Genomic DNA, 24855 nt, shown 5'->3' on the forward strand with positions numbered 1-24855 from the left:
GAACTTTCCAATCTTCCCTCAGTGCTAATGTAGCAACTCACATACTGCAAACTTAAGAGGCAATATAGTACACACTTGGATAAAAATCCAAGCTTCCTTTTTTATGTAAAGGAAAGCCCAGTTTCACCTTCTGTAAGAAAAGCTTATACAGGTAGGTAAGTCTCCCCTGTGAAGTGTAAGAGTGTAGGTCCCAGGCTCGCAAGAAAAGACACACATACCATTAGAAAGCAATGTATCCAAAGCCTTAAAAAGTAGTATGCCATTTCATTGTATAAAATGGTTTATTAACACCTGTACAGAGTACAATATATAGAAACAAACTGAGTCTTAATACAAAAGATACCAATCATTAGCTGAGAGAATGCACTTTGCAGTACAACCAAACCAAAAAACACTGATAAACAAATATATGAATATATACATACACACACAGAGACATACATGCACCATTAATGTGCAAAGTGACAACAGGTACTGACAATTCCATTTTTTTTAAAATTGACCCTTAAAGAAATGAATCAGACATATTGTTTGGCCTTTACTAGTATGAAATCCCAAGTGTGTCCATTACCATTTGAATTGCTTGCAGTGGGTCAACAATCTCTTGCATATTATCTTTCCTTAAAACCCAGTCTGGTCTCTGTCTGTAGGGTGAAAAAAGTTTTTTAAAAATGTTAAACAAGACTTTGAGAACAAATTTAAATCAGAAGTTAAGAGTGCAAGACTTACTTTGAAACTGTTTTTGTTCGTATAGGAGTTGGGACAGAGCAATGTCCGTTTATGTACGCAGTTGTCTTCTGTTTGACAAGCATCCTTTGGGTGTCCATTTGATGTTTACGAGCGGTGAGTTTAAACAGGCTCTGAAGGCGAGCAACCACTCGGCAGCTGCTTCGGATCACCTAAAAAAACAAACCACCATTTGACAATTCAAGGAAATGTGGAAACATTGGGCACAAGGAAGGCTGAAAGCAGTTAATTTTAGGCATTATTCTGGAAACTTGTCTTGCCATCCTACATTAAACATATTACACTCACATACACCTCGCCTCTGCTACTGTGAGTTCTCTTCCTACCGGACAGAATCAGAAGAGGGATCTTGTACTAGGGTCAAGGGCAAAGTTATGGAAGGACAAACTACCCATTCAGCACTTGTTCACAAGCCACATGCATTGTTTAAAAATTTACAGTCTGAGAGAGTAAGAGAACCAGTGGTTAGTTTCTAAACAATTTCCACATCATTTCAAATCTTAAAGAGCCACTCTTCAAAGACTTTGCCTACCAGAAGTTATTCACCAACAGTAATACAGGCTCTGTACCAATACAGAGCTGCAGGTTGAATGGCAGCTTGATGGTGTTGCTGAATGCATGGAGATAACATACATCACCACCACCAGACTTCCAGGAACGCCGGGCTCCAAGCTTCGCAGAACTCAGCAGGTTTTTGAGTGGCATAGCTGCACAGCTTAAAGAGAAAAATTCTCTGCACCAACTCCCCAACCACTCCCAACTTCACATGCTTGGGACTACAGATACTTCCCAGTGGAAATTCTCCTGCCTAAAAAGCAAATCTCTCTAATTTAAATCAACAGGTTATATTTTGAATAGTAAGTTGCATAAATTGAGGCAGGAACAAGAACATTCAAATTTGTAAATTCCAGTTTCTTTTCTAGCTGTGAAAGTTTTTCCAGTTGATCAATAATCTCCACGTACTTATTATCTATCTATAAAGATAAAATGCAATTGATACAGATCAGCTGCAAAGTATAGCAGCTGCAACATACTAGCAGACAAATCTGAATAGTAGAAACAGCAATTCTTCACCACCCAAAAAAACAAATTTAAAAGAGGAAGATGTAAGAAAAAATATCAAAGCTTACAGAAGCTCTTCTTGAATCCTTTGAAAGAAGAGCCAACAGACAGCATGTCTTGGTAAAAATGCTTCCACCTTTCTCTGAAATTTTGTCACCTGCTCTCTCTCTGTATGTCTGAAGTAGATTCAGAAAAGTATCTACAGAATTTTCCACAGCATAAACAGCTTCAGTAGTTTTTTCATACTGAAAGGGGGAAAAGCATGTTAAGTACATCCCAAGAATCCTAGCTTTAGGCCAAGACTTTTCCACTGTACTTAGAATAATTTAAATAATCTTCTTACACATAAAATATTGATTTAATGATTGACACAACATAAATACATGAGTACAAAAAGCAGTCTAGCTATTGTGTATTGCAAAGGTTACCGCATTTTGGAAATAGTAAGCATGGAGTGTATTAAGTGCTGAATATTTCAGCTTGCAAATGGAGCTACTAGCCTTGCTCCAATAGTGGAGACAAAATGATCTAGAGAAGTGGAAAGCCAATCTTTGATTCCAGTCTTCTGCATTTCCATCCTCCAGTTATTCCTCAATTGTAAGGTCAATTGCCTTGTGGAGTTTCATACCCAATCCTCCTTGTAATTTTTGGTAAACTGCAGTGGGTAAATTTTTACCCCAATTGCATTAATATGGAAAATTAAACTATCACGTGCCTGTTTCTTTTTAATGTACAACAAATATAGCTATTATGATCCCATAACACTTAACGAAGGATTATTTTTTTTCCTCTTTACAGTTAGTGTCATGCACAAGGTGCACACATCTCTTCCCCTGGTTTGTTAAGTACAAGTTACTTTGGGTACCTGATCTCCACTCAGGTTGGTACAGTACACTTTTTATTTAGGGTGATTCACTCATCTGCAAACTGCTTTGTGAACTACTTTTTGTTGAAAATAGGTACGTGAATATTCAATAATAATGGTCAGGGTTAAATTTCCAAATACAACATTGATCGCATGTACTCATTTTTAAATTATCAACCAATGTCTGGCAGTCCAATCCTAACCAACTTTCCAGCACAAATGCAGCTATGCCAACAGGGTATGTGCTGCATTCTGCAGTGGGAGGGCAGTCTTGGAGGCCTCCTCAAGGCAAGAGAATGTTTGCACCCTTCTCTTATGGCTGCATCGGCACTGGAAATTTGGTTAGGATTGGGCTGTGGGGCAGGCAAAAAGTTAACACACGGTAAACTAAAAGGTTTTTGGATGATTTTGCACACTTCAGGTACCGTTAGTGAATTTAGCTGAGAATTGAAAAGCATCCACCATATGAAGTTAATTTTAAAGTGATCTACCAAACCTGCCAATTTGGCCCCTCACCTAGTTTCTACTGGTAACCTTGTGCATCCAGGTAGCTGCTATGGCATGTTTTTAAGAACATTCTTCACCTTGCCTCTGCAGGTAACAGTAGCTTCAGCAATGCTTAAAGCACTGCTAGGGCCCCCAGCATTTTTTCTTTTAGCTATGCTGGGAAATGACTTGAGCAATGTAGAGTCACTTCCTGACACATTTAATTTAAAAAAGAAAAAAAAACTGATAGCAACTGCACTGATAAAACTGTTGCTGCCTGCAGAAATTATGCCCCTCCCCCCCACAAAAAGCCACACCGCTAACAGCTGTACCACTAATAGCAATAAAGATAAATATTCTCCCTCCACAAGGAGGTGACCAAGAGCTTTTGCAGATTGGGGGAGTAACAGGCCTGGTTTAAAATCTTGTTGACATAAAACTCATTAGTTATTTGCACTCTTCCTACAACAGAGGAGTGACCTGATGCTTTCACATCAGCACTGAAATTAAAAGTTGCCTAAGGAACAGTGAAGTATGTACTATGGAATGGGTTTCAACCAAATACTAAAAATAAAGATTATTTATTTATAATCTTATCATGTGTCATTTGCCTGAACGTTTTAGAACCAACAGACTACTAAAAGAATTGAACTGTTTTAAGTACAAATCTATTGTAAAAATCATGTTTTATAACAACCCTGATAGGTGCAGAAAATACCTTTGACAAGTTCAGCAGGACTTGGACAGAGTATCGTATAACATCCATACAAGGGACACTGCGATTACAACTCCGTATCAAAGTAACAATTGTGATGACCGCTTCACTCCGGGCCATACTTTCACAACAAACAGGAGAGAGTCTGGTAACCACCTCTGAGGGACAAAATAAAAGAATAAGTGACAACCATCATTCAGAGCATCAAGCATAATCGGCCAGTTTTTGCTGATGCGCAGCCACAGAAAAAGAGAAATGTATTCCAGAGCTAGATTTTGTGTCTCCAAGGTAGAAAGACTAAGCTGGTAATACTGATAACTAATTTCTCAAAAGCTTTAGTCTTGACCCCCTACACGCAATAGAAACCCATATACTGGTGGACTGCATGCTGCTGCATCATAAGTTATTAAAGGAAGGAATTACTAACCAAGATCTTTTAAAGCTGCTAAAATGTAAGAAAAGTGTTTATATTTGAGAAGGCGGTCAATGGCAAGTGCAGTCCTGTTACAGAGCTTCTTCTCTTCTGTGCTTTCTTGGTTAGCAATCAACAAGCTGTCGCGCAGAGCTCTAGTTTCTGGAGTATCAGTCTTCTTCCTCCATAAATATCCTCTCCACAGTGCCTTATTGGGGGGGGGGGGGAGAGGAGAAAATTTCACATATTAAAGTCAAGGAGCAAGAGTAGAAAGGAGCCTATACTTAGAATGCAATGGAGTGCAAGTTCAAGGTCAGCTTCATACAAGTGCAACTCATTCCAATGTCTTTTTTTTGTATTTGCAGAGTGTCTTCTGGAAGCAATTCAATGAGCATGGGCAAGTGAAAAAGCCTTATGTAGTGGGTTATTCACATAATATTTTCAGTGAAAATTCTCAAGCAATCTCAGATGTAATTCACAAGATCTTCTCTGGAAAGTTCACTTAAATCACATACTTAGGAAACCACAGTGGGCAGAAAGGGAAGGAAATGAAAATTGGAAACATCATAGTATCTTTACTCCCCCTTTCCACGCAGTCACCTGAAGATCTGAACAAAACCATATGTTTATACATATCATTGAATACCTGCCTTCTGCCAGTTCCAAATTACATGGGGTGAACATGTGGGAGTGGAAGTTGGGAATAAAGGGAACCAATCCCAATTCCAGTTCATCTACAGAACATAACGAAAGGCATTAGGTTACACCAATTTTGGACATGTGGAGTTCTGTTCCTTTAGAATTAATAGCATGTTCTTTCTGCTGCAGTGCCTCCCTTTGTGTGCTAGAACCCTATTTTTACCACTCGCATGCATGGGGAGCAAATATTAAAAGATTTACCTGAAATTTAGTTATTCCATCACTCAGTTCTTTTTGGCTTATGTGTTTCTGGACTGCATTTGCAGCTACATTTCTGCAATTCATCCATCTCCTCGCTATTCTCTGTAGTTTAATAATTTTTTCGCGATACTGGAGGTATCTCTTCCTCTGAAGTTTTGCTCGATACCACCTCTGTTTAGACACAGAACAAAAAAGCCTTTTATTTTGTTCCAGGTGCCCAAGACTCAAATGAATTGAGCTGAAGGTTTAAATGCAACCTGAGCTATTGCAAAGCGCTGGTATTTTCATGAACAAGACGAAATGGATTTAAGTAGAAGGTAGTGCCTAAGATTATGTTCCTCAAAGATAAACTGAATATACAGAACAGAGAAGAATCACATCTGTATTTATTCTAGGTAACAAATTCTGGAATAATTATGTTCCCTTCATCTAATAGCCCCCATCTTTGTTAATTTATAAAGGAATCCACATTTACAATGTTTCATACATCTGAGGAAGAGAGGGAAGGAATAGCAGTAACACTGGTAACAGAAATGCATCTCAAAAGGATACCTAAGAAGATGGGTAAAAAAAAATGCTGGTGATCAACCCATATTTGCTATGGCTACCAAAAACAAACTCCATTCAAAAAAAAAACCCTCTACCACTTTGGGCACTAGTTTTCATTCCTGTTTCTAAATCCATACAGGCACCTCTCAATTTAAGTCAGGATTACATTCTCAGAAATCAGCATGTATGTTAAGACAATTTTTTCCCCATAGGAACCAATATAAATGGCATAGTTTAGGGCAGAAATTTTTGAACTGGGGCATCGTGATGCCCCAGCCTGAGGTCTTCTGCTTTTACTCCTTTAAGGGGCAGGGGAATGGTCTCCAGGATCACGCTGCTTTCAGGGGGCAGTGGCTTTTTTTTTTTTACTTACTTGAGGCAGCAGCAGGCTCCCAGGAGCACGGGGAAGCCTCCACAGGGCTTCCCAATTCACAGAGAAAGTGAAAATAACTATTGCAACCAACTTCCAGTTTTGCAATCACAAACTGGAAGTGGGTGGCGATAGTTATTTTCACATTCTTCATGACTTGGTTTCTATGGGGCTCCCCGCAGCCCTGTGAGCCTGCTGCTGAATCATGTAAGTAGAAAGCCCCTCGTCCACCCCAACAGCAGCTCAGTCCTGGGGATCGTGTCACTCCTGCTCCTCCCCTGCAAGGACTTACCTCAGGAGAAAGTACTCCTGAGAAAGAGTAACTTTTACTCCTGAGAAGTTTAAGAACCCCTGGGTCCGGGTAAGTTATTGAGCACTCACGACTGGCAACTTCTGCTTGCACAAAATTGTGGAGGCCACGTAACATGCAGCAGGGAGGCAACACAACACAGAGCAAGGAGCACAGTGCAAGCTCACCACCTAATGTCCCTCCACTAAGTTCACAAGCAATGTACAGGGACATGGGCAAAACAACCAGAAAGCACAGGAGAAAATGTCATGAGGCAAAACTAGAGGAAGAAAGCATGGGAGGGCATTCAGAGGGACCAGACAGGATGGCAAGGGAGAGGAAGACAACTTTTGCAGCTTGTTTGTTGAATAAGAATTTCCAGGATAGGTTGACAAAGGAAGTTACTGGGAGTGGAAGTGGCTACTTTTGCTGAAGGCTGAGAAAACAACTATGAAAACATAGGTGCTAGTAAGGTAAGAAGGTTTGTGAATGCATTTTTTTTACCTTCTGGCTTTGAAGAAGACTCCCCTTCACACAGAAAGCTGCCAGTATTTAACAGGGTTGCTCATTAGCAACTAATTAACCATGTTATTTGAAAAATTGACAATGTAAATTAGACTTCTGGCATTAATTTGCAACTCATGCTATTTTGAAAATATGTAAACCAAAAACACGTTAATCAAGAGGTGACTGTACAGCTATTTGTAGTTGAACCTTTCAAAACGTTTTTAAAATCAATCTGATTTCAATGGGAGATTTTTAAGCCCTTTAATTTCTGTGTCTACAGGTGGAGCCTATTTATACGCGTGAGTTCCGTTCTGACTCGGCGCAATTAAGAAAAACGTGTTACGCTAAATTCCATAGAGTTAAGCAAATATGCTGCAGCCTGACACTTGGGGCTGGAAGGAAACTAAGGTAGCTGTTATCAATCCCCTCCCATCCTTCGCCTCCTGCTCCATACTCAGCACTCAGCCCCTGTACTCAGCCCTTGCCAGCTGACCCCGCTTCTTTCACAGGTGGGATGCTGAAGCTTTTAAGAGTCCAGTCCTACATTTCTACTCAGAAGTAGAATGTCTACTCAGAAGTAAGTCCCATTCCAGTCAATGGGGCCTACTCCCAGGAAAGTGTGGATCGGATTGTAGCCTAAAGTTCATGCTTTGCTTGCTGGGAAGACTTGCTTGCTGGGCTATTTTGTTTCCATAGGCTGGAGCACAGAAAGCCTGCACCATCTCAGTGTGTGTGTGGGGGGAAATTCGGCAAACACTCCCTGGGTTTTTTAAAGCAATCTCCTCTGTTGCTACGGCACCTGCGTGCGTGCGTGCGTGTGTGAGAGAGAGAGAGCGCATTCTACCTTGCTGCTGCACATGTTCTGGCTACAGAGGTTTTTTGGGGGCCCCCTTCCCCTCTTCGCTGGCTCAGGGGCTCCAAGAGTGTTACTGTTCCTTTGGAAGGAGAACCTCTTCCATGGCTCCAGGGCTATTTCCCTGCCTGGGCAAGGCAGAACCTTTTGGCAGTGTTTTGCCCTGCCTAGAAATGGAGCAGAGGCCAGGGCAGGGCAAAGGAGGCAAAGGTGTGCGTGACTTTCAGTTTCCCCCACCCCATTTGTGTTGAGACAAATCCTCAGATAAAAAAATCCGTGGATAAATAGGTTGCACCTGTACATTAGTCTAGCACCCAAATCTGTTGTTACATCTATAAAGAGAAAAACAGAAATAAGCCATCTGGTAAGCCATAGAACAATGTGAAGAGAGGATTTAGAAGGAAAGCACTACATCTTCATTATAGTTTGCATCTAGTATCCTATTCCAAAACATTCGGTTTTTATTTAAGAATATTAGGAGCAATTGGATCATATCCAAAGAAATTAGTCATTTTTAAGTCCCATTGAAATTAGTGAAATTTAAGTCACAACTAACTTGCCTCACTAATGTCAGTGGTGCTTAGTCACGACTAATTGGTTACAACCCATTAGCAGTAGTTGGTGTGGGAATATACCTGAATTTTTATTGCACTTCTTTTCATTCTGCAAAATTTTCGATGCTCAATGAAACCTCTGATTGCAGCTTGTGTAATGATGATGCTTTTCCGAGTCCGTAAATAAGCTGTTCTTTGATGTTTCATAGCCAAGAAAGCTCGATAATGCTGTTGTATTAAAAGTGCAGCTTTCCAGCATTGAAGTCTGGTTTTACGGGCCTCACACTGAGTCAGTAATGTATTATCTGCACTTCTGAGTTGGATCAACTTTCTCCCATCTACGGCCTCAGGAGAGGAAGATTGAAGCTTTCTTATGTCTCGCTCCTCTCTTGCCCTTTTACGAGCTACCATTCCACGGTAGGCAGACTGAATAGCTACCACAGCCCAGGATATTCGCTTGTAATTTCTGTGCTGCACATGCATACGATAAAGAGACTGGATGACAATTGCTGAGGCACACATGGCTTTCAATTCTTGCTGTGCTTTCATATCCCTAGAAGTCATCTGAATCATTATAGCAGATTTCCGAATTGCCAGGTAAGTGCTTTGCTGATGTTTCACTTTTTGGTAAGATCGGTAATGCTTTTGTATAGTGACAGCAGCAGATCTCAGCCTTCTGAAAGAGCGCCTAGCCCTAAGCATTCTAAATGCTGCCTGAACTACGCTTGCTGCTGAGTTCATGAGTCGAACCTCCTTTCTGATCTTAAAACCTCTGTAGAAGGACTGCATGCAAATAACCGCTGCACGAACGCGAAGGTATTCTTGAGTCTGCCTTCTTGTCAAAATCAATGCTCTGTAGCGTCTCTGAAGAACCACAGTAGCTGCCTTAAGAGCCAGGTACTTCTTATGATCCCTCTGCATTTTGAAACTGCACTGAAGCAAGATAGCAGCTTGCTGTCTTTTTTGGCGCTGTCTTGCCTTCATCTCACGAAAGCCCTTTTGAATGCAACTGGTGGCTCTCTTAATGGAGGAGTACTGCTGCACTGAAAGTTTGCTCAGTCTGTTGGCTTTGAATCTTGTCTGTATGACTTTGGCTGCCCACTGCATTTTTCTGTAGGAACACTGCTGCATGTGCATTCGATAGTGACTTTGTATGACTCTTGCAGAGTCATGTTGTTTCTTTAAAACACACCGTGCTTTCATTCCTCTGTAGGCAGCCTGAAGAACCAAAGCCGAGCGGCGCTGTTTTAGAAACATGTCTCTCGCGTGTCTAGCCTCTCTGTGTGCTCTGTAATACTGCTGTATTGTGATAGAAGCAAGCTTGACAGTCTGGTAACGTGAATATGCTGTATGCATTCTAAAGGCTGATTGGATCATTGTAGCGGCGACCTGCATTCGCTTCACACGTTTCCTTGCCAACTGGCCTCTGAAGGTAGACTGTGTTATGATGGCAGCTTGACAAAGATGAAGATACTTCTCACGCTGCTGTTTTGAGAGTACTGCAGCTCGGTACCTTCTCTGAAGAGCCACAGCAGCTGCCTTAAGTGAAAGGAACTGTCGCTTCTGGAGATAAGTTCTAAATTGCCTTTGAATGGTGGAGGCAGCTGCGTGCATCTTTTTCAAACGGTGCCTTGCTTTCATGCCCCGGAACGCAGACTGGATCTGGACAGCAGCAGCTTTCATCTGCCTGTATCTGTACACCTGAGCATTTCGAGCTTTGCAGCCACGATACCACTGCTGAATCAGTTTTGCTGCTGCCGTTAACTTTTGGAAATGTTTCCGTTGCCTGTACATTCGATAATCCGACTGAATGGAAATCACAGACTGGTGCAAAATTTTTAGCTTCTGTCTTATTTTCATACCTCTGTAGGCAGCCTGAAGAATGAGAACAGACTCTCTCAGCTCCAGATACTTCTGCTGTTCCTTTTTCCCTTTGCAATAAGCTCTGTATCTTCTCTGAATTATGATAGCTGCTGTTTTCATTGCCTGGTATTTAACATGACTTCGATGCATCTTAAACATAGCTTGGATGCAAACAGCTGCTTGGCGCATGTGCTCCATTTTTCGCCTCTCTCTCAAGCCTCTGTAAATTGCCTGCATTCTAATAGTTGCTTTCTTTAAGGCCAAGTACTCCTGCCTTTGGCAACTGGCTTTGACAACAGCACGATACCATCTTTGAATTCGGATAGCAGCTCCCTTGAAATGTTTAAACATTATTTGAGTGGTATGCATCCTATAGTAGGCCTGTATGACCACTGCAGCTTGGAGTTGCCTTTGCATTTGCTTTCTCACAACAGCCCCTCTCCATGCTGCCTGGAGTTTTACAACACACTGACAAAGCACAAGATATTCCTGTCTTTGTTTTCTACCCAAAATATTGGCTCTGTAACGTTGTTGAAGAGTAACAGAAGCATTCCTCATCACCCAGAACCTTTTCAGAGCTTTGTGTCTCCTAAATGCAGATTGTAGCACAGTTGCGGCAGCATGCTGCTCCCGAATCTGTTTCCTTACTAGCCATCCACGAGAAGCTGCCTGCAAGGAAGTCACAGCGTTTTTTGTCTTCAAGAACGTTGTTCTGATTTTGGAAGCCCTGTACCACCTCTGAATCACAAGGGAAGCTTGAATCATGGCTTGGTACTTCCTTCTTGCAGAATGAGCCCTAAATGCAGCCTGGATCTTAACAGCAGCTGTATTTTGGCATTTCAGCATGTTGCGTAATCTGTAACTTCTGTAAGTTGCTTGCAAACAGACAGTTGCCTTTTTTACTTGCAAAAACTTCTGCCTCTGAATGGTTTGCTCTTTGTATGCACGATAGTGTGCCTGAATAACAGTAGCTGCTCCAGACATCTTCAGGAAGCACTGTCTCTCTCTCACCATTCTATACCAAGTCTGAAGTACTACTGCAGCTTTCTGCCACCTCTTGACTCTTTTTCTGACAAGGTGTCCCCGTACAACAGCTTGGACTCTTATACAAGTGCTTCTCAATTTTCTATAGTCCGCTTGCAACTGAAAAGCGTACTTTTGGGAGCGGTATCTTCTCTGGATGTATATGGTTGCCTCCCTTAATGCACAGTAACGTTTACGTGCTTGCCTCATCTTTATGAAAGACTGAATTTTCACAACAGCATGTTTTAAGTTCAGAAATCTTTTCTGGACAACATAAGCACGAAAGTATGACTGGATTTTTACAACAGATTTCAGCAGTTTGAACTCCTTCCTAGCTTGTCTTGCTCTGAATGCAGATTGTAGAATCACAGCAGAATGGCGCAATTTCTGATAAGAAAAGACCGCTTTTTTGCAAGCTATATATGCTCTGTATCGTGCCTGAATGAAAGACACAGCATTTTTAATCTTTCGGTAACTTTTTAGCTGCTGGTGCTTTCTCACATGTGACTGCACTACAATAACACAGTGTTTCATGTGTAGAAACTTCAGTCTGTCTTGTCTCATCCTCCAGAATGACTGCAAGACACAGACAGCTCTTACTTGTTGATATAACAAACGAGCTTTCATTCGCCTAAAAGCAGACTGAAGGCAGACAATTGCAGCACGTTTTTGCAAATAGGCTTCCCTTTCCATTTTTCCCAGTCGGTAAGCTCTGTAATACTTCTGAAGAGTGATGACACATGCTCTTTTCTGCTCATAAATGAACTTAGCTTGAATACATCTGCACCAAGCTTGTATCTTGATGACATTTTGTCTGATACATAAATAATTCTTTTGGTCTCTGGTCATCCTATACCATGACTGAATTACAACAGCAGCTCTCTCCTTCTTTGCTAGGTCAGTTGCTTGCAACAACTTCTCAACTTCAATTTTCTTTGTCCACTTGTGGTCATGCCATCTTCTAAATGCAGACTGAATCACAAGTGCTGACCGCTTTAAGTTTTGATAATTTTTCTGATCATCTTTGGCCTTCAATGAAGCCCTGAAGTGCCTCTGAATAGTGAGAACTGCCCAGCAAACTCGTTTATAAGCAGCAGCAGCAAGCAACATTCTTATCCTTGCTTGCATGAGGATTGTATAGTGCTGCAGTTGCAGATATTTTCTTCTTGCACAGTATCTTCTCCAGTAGGTCTGAAAACAAATATGCACAGAATAAGTTATTTGATTTAATGCTTACACTTTAAAAACAGTATAGGAAGGATCACAACAATCTGGAAGACACAAACATTACATGTAAAAATTTCTAGATTCAACTGTGAGATGCAAAAATTATTCTAATAATGAACTTGACAGTTGCTTGGTCTTGAAATATTAATATTCGGGGGGGGGGGGAGCAACCATACCTGAATGATGACAGAGGACTTTCTTTCAGCTTCCTCTTGCTTTGTCTTTTTCAGTTTCTGAAGTTCCATCTGAGCCAAACATCTTCTCCAGTGCGTCTGAATTACAACTGCTGCATGAAACTTTTGTTTGATAGTCTGGCAAGAAAGAAAATGTTCACAGGTGAGTAAATATGATCAGCTGTCTTCTTCCTGCAGAATCAATTTTGTTGACCCCCTGCATTTTGCTTTAAATTAGCTGATAAATATACCTGAGCAAGCTTTGTTTTCAACCTGTGCTCCCTCCACACGGACTGGATAAGCCTAGCTGCTCGAATCTCTTTACAAAGAGTGAGAAGACGTGAACACAGAAATGACACATAGGCAATAACTACCTAGAACAGAGCAGAGAACATACAAGGACTTAGTATTCTTTGGGATCCTGGAATACGATATGAATTATTTAAACTTGGTTGATTTACCTTCTCATCAGGTATTGTATTAGACACGTCCGAATGGTGAATCATAGATGGAACACCACCAAGATCAGAAACTGCAGTATTAATCAGATGAAAGTTTCTCTTCTCATTGTCAAGGAGTTCTTTATAGAGTGTTGAAGTAGCTATTGCTTTATAAAAAAGAGGGGGAAAAGACTGAATTTATCGGCTCAGATAGGATGGGAACAAGCATCTTCCATCTGTCCTGAACTGCCATTTAATGAACTCACTTTGGTCAAAAGTTCCATTCAGCAGATTTAGAGATCCATCAGATTCAGAAGAAGAGTTCAGTGCCAGGGAACCACTTTTGGTGCATTCTACTGTTTGCGTCGTACGTTGGCATATAGCTTCCAAAGGCACATAGCATGGATGATAATGATGAATCAAGTAACACAGTGCTCTGCCATCTGAGAAGGAGACGGTGAAATTTTCCACCTAGTTTATGATAAAAATAAAATTATGCAAATATAAGATGCTGGTAACATTTCTATTAAAACTGCTTGCATCATGAGTTGGAATGGTGTCGATCACGATGCAGACTCTCCAGAACAACAATATCCAAGAGAGACGGTATGAACATACTGTATACTTCTCTGGACTCATTCCCACTGAAGTACATTTGGCCTTGGGCCTGTGCCTCAGTTCTTTCTCTTACCAGTAGCTATTTTTTTTAAAGAAAAAACAAAACACACACACCGATATACTGAAAAAGCCTCGATACAATAATGAAACCTGAAAGTTGCTTTAAACATACTGTGTCATGATTTTTACAGCCAGATTTAAAGTTGTGATCTTTCCTTTTCTGCATTCCCTTAAGAATATGGAAGCATTTAATAACAAAAGTTTCAAGAACTTGAGATATTAAAAATGATATAATAAATGAAAGAATTTAGATCTAGCCAGACCTAGGTCTAGCTTCCAGACCTAGCCAAAGTATTAATACAAATAGAATAGTATCAAAGAGGAAGTATTTACCTTCATATTATAAAATCCACAAACAGCATTGACCCACTCCATTAACAGATTTACATTTTCACTGTGGCGGACAGACGAGTAAAAACTGTTTTTTCTCTCTTTGGTGGCAATAGCCATGTCTGCTTTTCTGACATGCATGCTCTTTAAGAAATTAATTTCGTCTTTTAACTGATCCACGTCAAAGGCAACATCCACCTAATGAGAATAAGACACAGGTGTTTTTTTCCCATTCCCTTTAATGCAGAAGTTCTAGACCTGAATCTTAAGTACAGTCACTTGGAATAATTCCCACTGAAGTTACTGGAACTTGAGTAAACATACAAAGGATTATGCTGTTAAATTCTTTAACAAAAAAAATCAATCAATTGGGAAGCTTATAGTTAGAAGTTACAGAACTGATGGTTCCTAATATTTAGAAATATTAAAACAAAACCCTCTCATCATCTATTGGACAAGTGACCAGTATTGAGACTGTCAGAGGACAATAAAGGAATCATGAGATATTCTCAGTTATTTGGTTAAGTTACTGGGCCATGTGAGAGACAATGGGCTCAATCCAGCATGTTTGCGCCTCCACGGGAGGAATCTGGGTCAGCGCTCGGAGAAGCACCAGCCTGTAGAGGCTGACAGAAGCCTCCACGCCAGCTTCCTCCAAGTACTTTGTGTCGGCATGGCTGTGCTGATGCAAGGAACACAGGTAGGCGGGGAGCTGGGAGGGAGGCGTTCCTGGGCAGGGGAGGGCGGGAGATGGGCGGCCGCGGGGGCAGGTGGGCGGGGAGCTGCAGGTGGGGCTGGGATCTGGCAGTTATGCTGGATCCCAACCCCCGTTCTCAGGGAGAACAGAGTGGCTCCAAGTCGCCCTGCTCTCCTCAGACTTGTGCCACCTCAAGAGGCATGATGGTAAGGCATGATGGAGCCGCTTATAGCCCCTATCCTGCTCTGGATAATGTGCAAGCCTTGTACCCATAGTCAAGTACAATATTGAATTAGTTTTATTTTTAACAGTGCTATTACATATAGCCACACTATAGCCACACTTTTCAGCCACACTAGACGCTGTTCCAAAACCACCATTCAGAGTGCGATACAATAGGCTTTCGAGACTGAAGGTTGCCTACAACAGGTATTACATATAAAATACCTGGTGAGTAGGGGGTGGATTTCTGCCCTGGGGGCGGTGCCATCACAGAGCTTTGCCCTGGGCACGGGGCTGCAGAGGTCTGTGGCTGTTACTGTATACTACAGGAATTGAACTACCCACATTTTTGCTATTCAGTACCTGAAAAGCAAACACTATTCTCCACAGCAGTGCAAGAGTTTTTTCTCTGTGCCGGTCCACAATATCTTTAGGGTCAATTGCTGCATCTATAAATTAATCAAATTGGTTAATGATTAGGCATAGCCACACATTTGGGTTTTACAAGATGCTGTGGGTTTTACAGACTTTCCAACTCTTACCATGTTCATCTTTCAACTGAATCCCACGGTCTTTCAGTACCTGAAGGGCAACCTTCACATTGTGCATCTTCTGCAGTCTGCTAATTGCAGGAACTCTTAATTGCTGCGAAAGATTCCAATTTCTGGTTAAAAGCTCCAACGTTCTCCTGAAAATACAAAACCTTAATAAAGCAAATCATTTCTTCAGGTATAATTCTGTAGTAATTTCTAGTAACAAACTATTAAAAACTTACACAAGACGAATGCCACATTGCAAATCTGTAGCTAGATTAGTTACTGCAAAGTCAAACTCATCAAGTGGAGTCTGCACATGATTAACTGGAAAGCCCAGGAAGCCAAGGTGGCGAGAAAGATCACCTTCTCCACTCAGAAAGTCTCGGGAAAATGCTAGCAAGATCTCTTTACTAGACTAAAGAAAAATGAAAGATGTTATTAAAGCAAGCAGAAATCTATTTTGCCTCTCCTGTTTGAGTTTTTTGTACATGTTCATGAGCACTACCCACATGCATTAATTGGCTACCAATGAACTATCATGTAAATAATAAATGTTATAGCCCAGTGGTTCTCAAAATGGTGAGCTGCGACCCATTCGTGTAACGATTCCCCTGTCCCTTTAAGGGGCGGGGGAAGGGGAGGGATCCTGGGGATCACGTCACTAAGTGGTGAGGGGGGGTGCTTTGCACTTACTTCAAGAAGGCAGGGCTGCAGCAGGCTGCAGGAGGTGTGGGTAGCCCTGTGCAGCATCCCCGAGGCTTGGAACTTTTGCTAAAAGCAGGCGCAAAGCCCTTCCGTTTTGCAGGAGGTGCTTTCGCCTGCTTTTAGTGAACGTTCCAAGCCTCAGGGAGCGCTGTGCAGGGCTCTCCGCCCCTCCTGTAGCCTGCTACAGCCCTACCTTCTGAAAGTAAGTGCAAAGCACCCCCTTCGCCCCCCTTAGCAACATGAACCTGGGGATCGCGTCGCTGCCCTAGCCCCTCCCCTGCAATAACTTACTGAGGGAGTTAAGCTCACTCAAAATTTGAGAACCGCTGTTATAGCCAGTAAAAACTAATGATTGTGGACTGCCAGCACTTCAACCACTACCTGTCTTAACTTAAAATTTATTTCCTCATCCACAGAGGAAAATTATCACCAAAGGAAAAAAGTGTAAGTTTTAAAACGAATGTACGAACAATTCTTGTGATTTGAAAATTCACCAATTATGAAGTAAAACAACTGAAGAATTACATTACCTTGAATTCTGCATCCTTGCAGAAAAGGCAAGGGTCATGATCAATGATTCTAGAGAATTTGGCACGATCAAGAAAGCAAACCAGAAGCAGAAGTTTTTTCAGTGTAAATCTGGACAATGCTTCTTCATGACCTACAAGTAAATTAATTTTATATGGAGATGCATTTTGCCCTTATAATCAGATTACAAAAGAGCAAATAAAAATAGTTACCTTCTCGGTACAGGTGAGGCACAGTTGGATGACTGTATTCAGCTGCAATATCTGGGTTCCACAACAAACGATTGAGAATAAACATTGCCAAACCCATCACATCGCTGTTACTATCCAAGGCAATCAATTCACCATAAACAGTCTGTTAGGGAATGGACAGAAATATATATACATATGTATATTTTAAATAAGCCCCTTAACATTTTCAGATCTGGGAGTTTAGAACAGCCCTAAACGTTTAGAACATTTGTGTAACTGCTTCTTAGGCGAAGTTGAATCATCTATACACATTATGCTGCACTGTTCTAAATATCAAGCGCTAAGACATCAATTTCTCTCTCCCTTGCTCAGTGCTAAAACAGGGTATTCAGAGAATGTTATAATTCAATATCTTCTGGGGGTTACGATGAGCATATAACCCTTTCAATTGCACAGTTTCTAAACCTGAGTAACTTGAACCAAGCCAAGCTATTGGTCCCAAGTAACCATTGAGTAGATCACATCCTGGCAAAGTCTGTAATTGGCTGTTTTTTAAATATATGCACATATGTATAATGTTATGTTTGTATGTATTTGTGTGTACATTTATGTGTGTACACACACACACACACACATTATATATATATATATATATACAGTATATTGTACAAGAAACACGTGGGTACTGAGGGAATATATATATATATATATATATATTCCCTCAGTACCCACGTGTTTCTTGTACAATGCTTTTAGTTCTTAAAGAGACAATATGTATTCGTTGGCTTTAAGAGAGTTTCGACTATATACAATTTTGGCTTCTTGTTCCAATCCCAGAATGTAACCCTTACTAATGCAGGACAATATTAACAGTATTCTCCTTGCAGAATCAATCTATACGGCCAAAGCCTAAGCTTCCAAATAGGCCTTGTCATTTTGCAAACATTCTTAGTGCACAGCATCACCTAGTGGGACAACCTGGTATAGCCTTTTGCTCCTAGGCTACAAACCCATAAAAACCTCCATTATAATCTTATAGGATCACTATTGTATATGCAGTCCGTTGTTGGCTGAAACATTAAGAGACGCATACCTATATAGCACCAATCTTTACGAACCTAGCAACAATTCATTCTCTAAGCACAGCAAAGAAACATTTTTGCCATCACTGTAAATTCATGCAAGACCCTTGAGAAGAGTACTACTATTTTGTTTTCTTCTTCCAACCTGTTTTCCCTTTTTCTGTTTTGCCATCTTGGCTACTAATGAGAATTCACTTTGCTACAACCATTCAGAAAGTCAACATGTAATATGGCAGAGATGAGCCCCCCAACATCCCAATTCTTATTTGCTGTGGTTCAGTTTCCTGCTAGTTACAATGCGCTTCTAATCCATACTCTAGCCAGCTTCCCTGAAGAAGGTAGTAGATCAGCAACAACTTTATCCAGGAAATAATAGTTGAAACTCTTGTACAAGCTTAAACAAACAAGACTAATGTAAGAAGGGATGGAAGTGTGTGACATTATAGATAATAAAAATCCTACAGATTTCTTTTAAGGAAATTTCAAGTGCACAATATTATATGCATTAAGCCATTACCTCAAGTCTTAACTTGGGTTTTTACAGGTATATTTACTTGTCAGTTGGTATCTTGAAGGCAACAACCAATAACATAGTGTGGGAGAAGCTAAAGAACTATACCAACAGATGGCATGAGAAAATTCAGCTAATGTTGTGAGGAATGTAGAATCTGTTCTGAAGCACTTCTGTACTCTGGTTCATTCTCTGCCATGAAGTTGAAAGAACCTTCAGAGCCATAAAATGAAGAAAGTCATTTGGCCAATAGTACCTATTGTCACTGAGCTTCATGATTTCACCCAACCAAGCTTAGACTCAGAAAGAGGGACTGCCTCCTTCCATATAATCCTACCCATCCTCTCAGGTCAGAGGGGACCTTCTGACTATGCTGCTACCAGCAGAGGCGAGAAGGATGGCAGCTAGAAATAGGGCCTTTTGGGTGGTGGCACGTCATTTGTGTAATTCCCTCCCCTTGGAATTAAGGAATTAATTCCCCTTGGAATTAAGGACGGCTCCCTCTTTGGAGACTTTTCATTTGAACCTCAAGACCTTTTTATTCAAGAAGACTGTTGACATGATGGGCTGTTGACATGAAGGGCTGGCACTTTAATGAATTCAGTTATCCCCACATCATTTTGTGTTTTAGTATTGTTTTAATCTTCCATTTTGTATTGCGTTTTTCATGCTGTAAATTGCCTTGGGTTCCCTAACGTGTGGGAGAAAGGTGGGATATAAATAAAATATACTCTGGTTCTGAACAATTAGTTTTAGTGTCATTCTAAGCAAGCTTCTCCAAAAAGAGTTCTGTTCATACAGTTACATAACTTGCATTAAACTTTAAACATTAGAAAAGTACAAACTTACTTCCAGGCCTATGCGCAGCCATAGTGGATTATAGCATAAGAGCCAATTGAGAATTTTCTGTCTCTCTCCTGCAACAAACAAAACATTATTGGAAAGGATGTTGTTACATAACAGTACATTATGAAAATAATTAGAAGCTGTGCATTGCTGATGATGGAACTAGTTTCTAGACCCACATTTCCCAAACTGTGCACCACAGTGGTTGCCATGGGATATTTTAAATCCCAAAGGGAAACACAGTGATGGACCTGTAGGAGCACTGTGAACAGAGAAAATATGGGAACGTTTGACCTAGACACATCCATTGTAGTGTATACAACATCCCTATCCAACTTTTCTTCACACAATTAACAAAATCTAAAACCATTACATTCTCACCGATATCCTTCCACAGATGCCTGTCCTTCCGAACTAGCAAGCGCCTAGTTTCAATTTCAATCTCTAGCCTTTTTATTGCTTTAATCATCACATCATCAGTAAATAGCCGGCAAGCTGAGCGACGAAGTTTGTTCAGTTTGACCCGAGCTGTATATGCTCTTAAAGACACTTCCTCTTTTGTTGGTGCTTTAGGAACACTGGGTTTATGATGAGACTCCGTGCTGAAGACAAGGGATGCTGCATTGACTGATAAGACAAAAGAAACCATAACTTTTTTTTATATTTACTGCATGAATGATAATACAACAATAAAGCCTTCTTTTAATCTTTCCCTAGAAAGAATTGTTTGGCTTACTGGCTTGAAATTTGGGGCACCAGTTTGCTAGTACCTTTCAAACACCACAGAAAGCTTCTGATTTGCTGGGGGAAACTACAGAACTGGATTATGCTTTGTGACAGATTGGACTAAACATTCTCATGACTCTTTCAGGTCTATGGTATTATTTAAATGATTGCCTAAGTTATTTCACAACATTTTAAAGGTGCACTACATATGCTAAAAGGCTGAATTATAAAAGTTCAACACCAGAAAAAACATACAGCAGAAACACTGCCCTAGTCTAGTTATAGAACTTTATAGTTCTGTAACTATCGTTAACTATAACTATAGTTATAGAACTTTAACTAGACAAGGACTTTGTTTTTAAATGAATTAGAACTTACTAAGAAGTTACTATTACCTTATGAGAAAATATGCAGTGGTCTCCAGAACAGAAGGTTCATATAACATTCAAGCAAATTGTTTTTAAGAAAGTAATACTCTGAAAAAGAGAACACCACCCTCAAAGGAGTTTTTCTTTTTATTGGTTTCATAGTAGCTCTCAAGTCTGTATGTACAGACGCAAACCTTGGTTCAAATAAATAGTATATCAACAGTAGAATAGGACAGTGTTTCTCAGTGGTTTGTTTCTACCATACCACTTCACATGGTCCACCTATTCAAAGTACCACTAGAAGTAATTGGTGATGATATCATCGCCAGCTACTTCTGATTTGGGAGGCCAGATGTGACGTGATAAATGTCAGTAAGAGGCTCAGGGTGGACAAGAGGGCTTTTTTGGGCCCAGAGCATGCTTTGGAACTCTGTCTGCTGAGCCAAGCCTCCTACCACTGATTGTTACATTCCTAGTCTCACTGCCAGACAGCAGGTGTCCAGGGGTCCTGTGAGTACCACCAGGCACCACCACGAGTACCATTGGTGGTTCCTGTACCATTGGTTGAAAAACATTGGGATAGGGCCAGTGTTACAGAAGGTTAACAGAAGGTTTATATTTGGATAGTGAAATGCTGAAAACGTTTACTGATTTACCTTGTGAGATGCGTGTTTTCACAGTAAAGTCATCAGGAGTAAGCACAAAATTCAACCACCAAGTAAAACCTCGCTGCTGTTTTTCCATCCAGCGCTCATCATAAAACATATTCTTGGCCGCAAAAGGCATTGGATGCCTAGGAATACCTTTTTCAAAGAATTAAAAGTAACATTAATTTTATATCAGGGCAGGTGGTCTGGTCTAGAGCAGGGGTGCCCAAACCCCGGCCCTGGGGCCACTTGTGGCCCTCAAGGCCTCTCAATGCGGCCCTCAGGGAGCCCCCAGTCTCCAATGAGCCTCTGGCCCTCCAGAGATATGTTGGAGCCCGCACTGGCCCGACGCAACTGCTCTCAGCATGAAGGAGACTATTTGACCTCTCGCATGAACTGTGGGATGAGGGCTCCCTCCACTGCTTGTTGTTTCACTTCTGTGATGCAGTAGCAGCAGCAAAGGAAAGGCCAGCCTTGCTTTGTGCAAGGCCTTTTATAGGCCTTGAGCTATTGCAAGACATTCATTTATATAAGTTCATCTTTAATATATTCATTTCTGTAAACTTATGTAAATTTATTCAAATTTTAAATGTAAATTCATTCTTCCCCCCCCCCGCCCTGTCAGAGAGACCATGTGGCCCTCCTGCCAAAAACTTTGGACACCCCTGGTCAAGAGGGTAGAGCCTCCGTTTGCCTGAAGATAACATCCGCAGGTCGCCAGTTCGAGGCCACCGGCACCGTGCGATCTTGAAGCAGCTGACAAGCTGAGCCCAGTTATTCCATCTGCTCTGAGCGTGGGAGGATGGAGGCCAGAACCCCTGCTAATTGGGTAAGAGGCACTTTTTCAAGTGGGTGCTCCTCTTTTTAGCAGGGGGAGAGTAACTGGCCCACCTCACCCCAGCACTGTCTGTTCTAGTGGCTGTCTGCTGGTATTCATTTGCATCTTTTTAGATTGTGAGCCCTTTTGGGACAGGGAGCCATTTAGTTATTTGATTTTTCTCTGTAAACCGCTTTGTGAACTTTTTGTTGAAAAGCGGTATATAAATACTGTTGATTGATTGATTGATTGAATGTTGCGACCAGATCAGAAAGAAACGTCTGAATGTTGTGATTTCTTGAAAGATAGAACCTTCTTTCAAATTGTAAAAATCCCTATGGGGATTTAATTAGCCTGCCTATGTAAACCGTCTTGAATATAGTCCGAGGAGAAATCTGAGGACCAAGAAAGGCGGTATAGAAATACCTGTATTATTATTATTATTATTATTATTATTAGGAGATAAATCATTGCTCAGTCTAACCACAACACATTATATACATGGAGTTACATGAGCTGCTACTGTACTTCAAGCTGCATGTGATGGTATATGATCATTCATTCTCATGCATTTTCTGCCACAGATTACAGAGCTTAACTTTGTCAGTGAAAAAAACATATCCAAAACAGGCCAACCATTAGCTACTCATTTAACACAATCCTTTCCTGAACAAGTATGCAGCCACAGCATCAGTGAGGCTACAAAATGGGCAGTACTGCTTCAAGCACGGCCAATGCAGAACAGTGTACAACGTCATAATACCATACAGAAAGCTATGTGCTATGACTGAACAAGGTCAGTCAGTAAACCCTTAAGTTCAGAACCACAAATCTAGTTGGGGAACCAGGGTAAACTGTTAATTGAAAGTGGACAATGGTATTGACATGCAGCTCATCCTGAGTATTTGATTAAGATTAAATATTATGTTGTCATGAAGTGTTGCAATAACATGCCTAACAGATGATCATTTTTTTCCTAGCATTTCACAAGCCTCACAAGATACCATGTACAAGAAATTGACTGTACTGCATATTATCAGTGTTTGAAGGAGCCCAATCCCATGCATATCTACTCAGAAGTTACTCCCATTAAGTTCAATGGCATCTACTCCTAGGCAAGCATGTATAGGATTGCAACCTAAAAGAAATATTGATCTGCAGACTCTCATTACAGTCACACACCACTTAACGACAGGAATCGGGATCTTGATCCCTATTTTCAAGCAGCACTTGATGCAATGTGGACATTCTGCATGAGGGATGCTTTGCTCCCCTCTGGAGAGTTACCTGAGCGTCACAGAGGCAGCGCATGTCCTAACGTTGCCTCTGCAAGGCTCAGACTGAGGAAAATCACACCTCTTGCGGGATTTCTGGCTTCCTCCGTGAAACCGGAAGTCGAGGGAGAGGCACAATTTCCCTCAGTCTGAGTCTTGCAGAAGCAGCGCATGGACATGCACTGCTTCTGGGAGGCTCAGACAACCCTCCAGAGGCGAGGGGAGCAGAGCTCCCCCCACATTCGGAGGGTGGGGGTGCGCACCTAACAACCACGTGAGCACACGTGGTCATCGCATATGCAATCCCGGCATAAGTTGGCAGGTCGCTAAGGGGCGCATACCTGTATATGATATAGTATCATTTCAGAGACTATCTGAATTTTAATTCAGTTAAATCATCCATATCTTTGTTAGAGCTTAAGTAATAAAAAGACTTTTGTCTTAGGTTAATACTAAGGATCAAGAGTTTACTTTCACCTGTTTTTAAAGGTTTCACAAATGTCAGCTGCGACTGTGCAACAGGAACTACATTTTTAGTTGTTTTTCTAACAGTCTTTGATTTCTGAAGTAGGAAACCTGAAAATAAAATAAAAAAATCAACAGGACAAGTTATCCACAACAAACTAGAAAGTAGCAAAAGGCACTGAAGTATTGTCCAAATCAACCATCATTCTGTTATGGTCATCCCCCAAACAAAAGGCTCATCTATTCCGCTGACACAAAATCTACAAATCTGCTTAAGCAATCCTATATTCCACACCTATCAGATGTGAAGTCACATTTCGTAACCCTCAGCTGTATAACTTTACGTATGCCTGGAAATGCCCTCCACCACATCCAACCCAATAACAACTCCAGACAACAATTTGTGACATTCACAGCCCTCCTTTTACCTGACAGCCATGAGATATAGAGCTGAGTGTCTTTCACATGTTGGTAACAGCCAACCCCATAGTTCCCTAAAATTGAACTCAATCTTGTCAGATGAAGAGCAATATCAAATGAAAACCATGTACTTGGGTCTACTAAATGAATGGGTCATTTGTTTTAATTAATCAATTAAACATATTTTAATAAAATCACTCCATACACCCTGAAGTGTTTTATCAACTGCTATATGTTTTAGGCCCTACATACCAATTCCATTCTATTACCAGATAGTTTCTTTAACTAGCATTCCAAAGAACAACAAATAATTACCCATTTTCTTTTTCTGACTTTGCTTCTCTTTGTTTGCAGATTTAAGAACTGATGTTTTCAAGGGACTTTGTTTTTTATTTTCTACACAGGACATCAGGATCACCTTTGTTCCCAAATTCTCCACGTATTCTCTACATTCACCATTCATTTCTTCTAAACTTTCACCACTTTTTCTTTTACGAGTATCTGAACTGGACCCTGAACAAACCAATGCTGTTTTAGTTTGGAGCCTTCTAGCTCTAGCTGAGCAGGGTTCTATAACGGGAAGGTTTGGCAACATATCCCCTTTTGCGCTTTCAGGAACATCCATTGCACATTGCCATACTGCATTAGAAAGACATTTTCTAGATTTGGGTTTCAGTCTCTCTATTCCCTTTTCTTCAGGATGATTGGGCTTGCTTTTGACAACAGTACTGGAGAGCACAGGTCGTTTTTTGTGCTGTTCTTTCTGAAAGTAGTGGG

At 41.0% G+C, this 24855-nt stretch overlaps 1 protein-coding gene across 1 annotated transcript; it reads right to left on the minus strand.

Annotated features, from left to right (window-relative positions):
• Positions 1-461: 461 nt before the first annotated feature.
• ASPM (assembly factor for spindle microtubules) lies at positions 462-24440 on the minus strand. The gene is given in 22 exon segments (XM_066623377.1): positions 462-644; positions 730-899; positions 1878-2054; positions 3879-4033; positions 4303-4495; positions 5188-5358; positions 8391-12386; positions 12599-12787; positions 12847-12969; positions 13057-13196; positions 13302-13506; positions 14047-14241; positions 15326-15405; positions 15499-15650; positions 15738-15913; positions 16734-16864; positions 16944-17085; positions 19365-19432; positions 19743-19988; positions 21112-21258; positions 23671-23769; positions 24394-24440. Coding segments are annotated over 22 exon segments (7062 nt in total). The 5' UTR covers positions 24398-24440; the 3' UTR covers positions 462-541.
• Between the last annotated feature and the right edge of the window lie 415 nt (positions 24441-24855).

The sequence above is a fragment of the Tiliqua scincoides genome, chromosome 4 (genome assembly GCF_035046505.1).
Source record: "Tiliqua scincoides isolate rTilSci1 chromosome 4, rTilSci1.hap2, whole genome shotgun sequence".
Classification (NCBI taxonomy): domain Eukaryota; kingdom Metazoa; phylum Chordata; class Lepidosauria; order Squamata; family Scincidae; genus Tiliqua; species Tiliqua scincoides.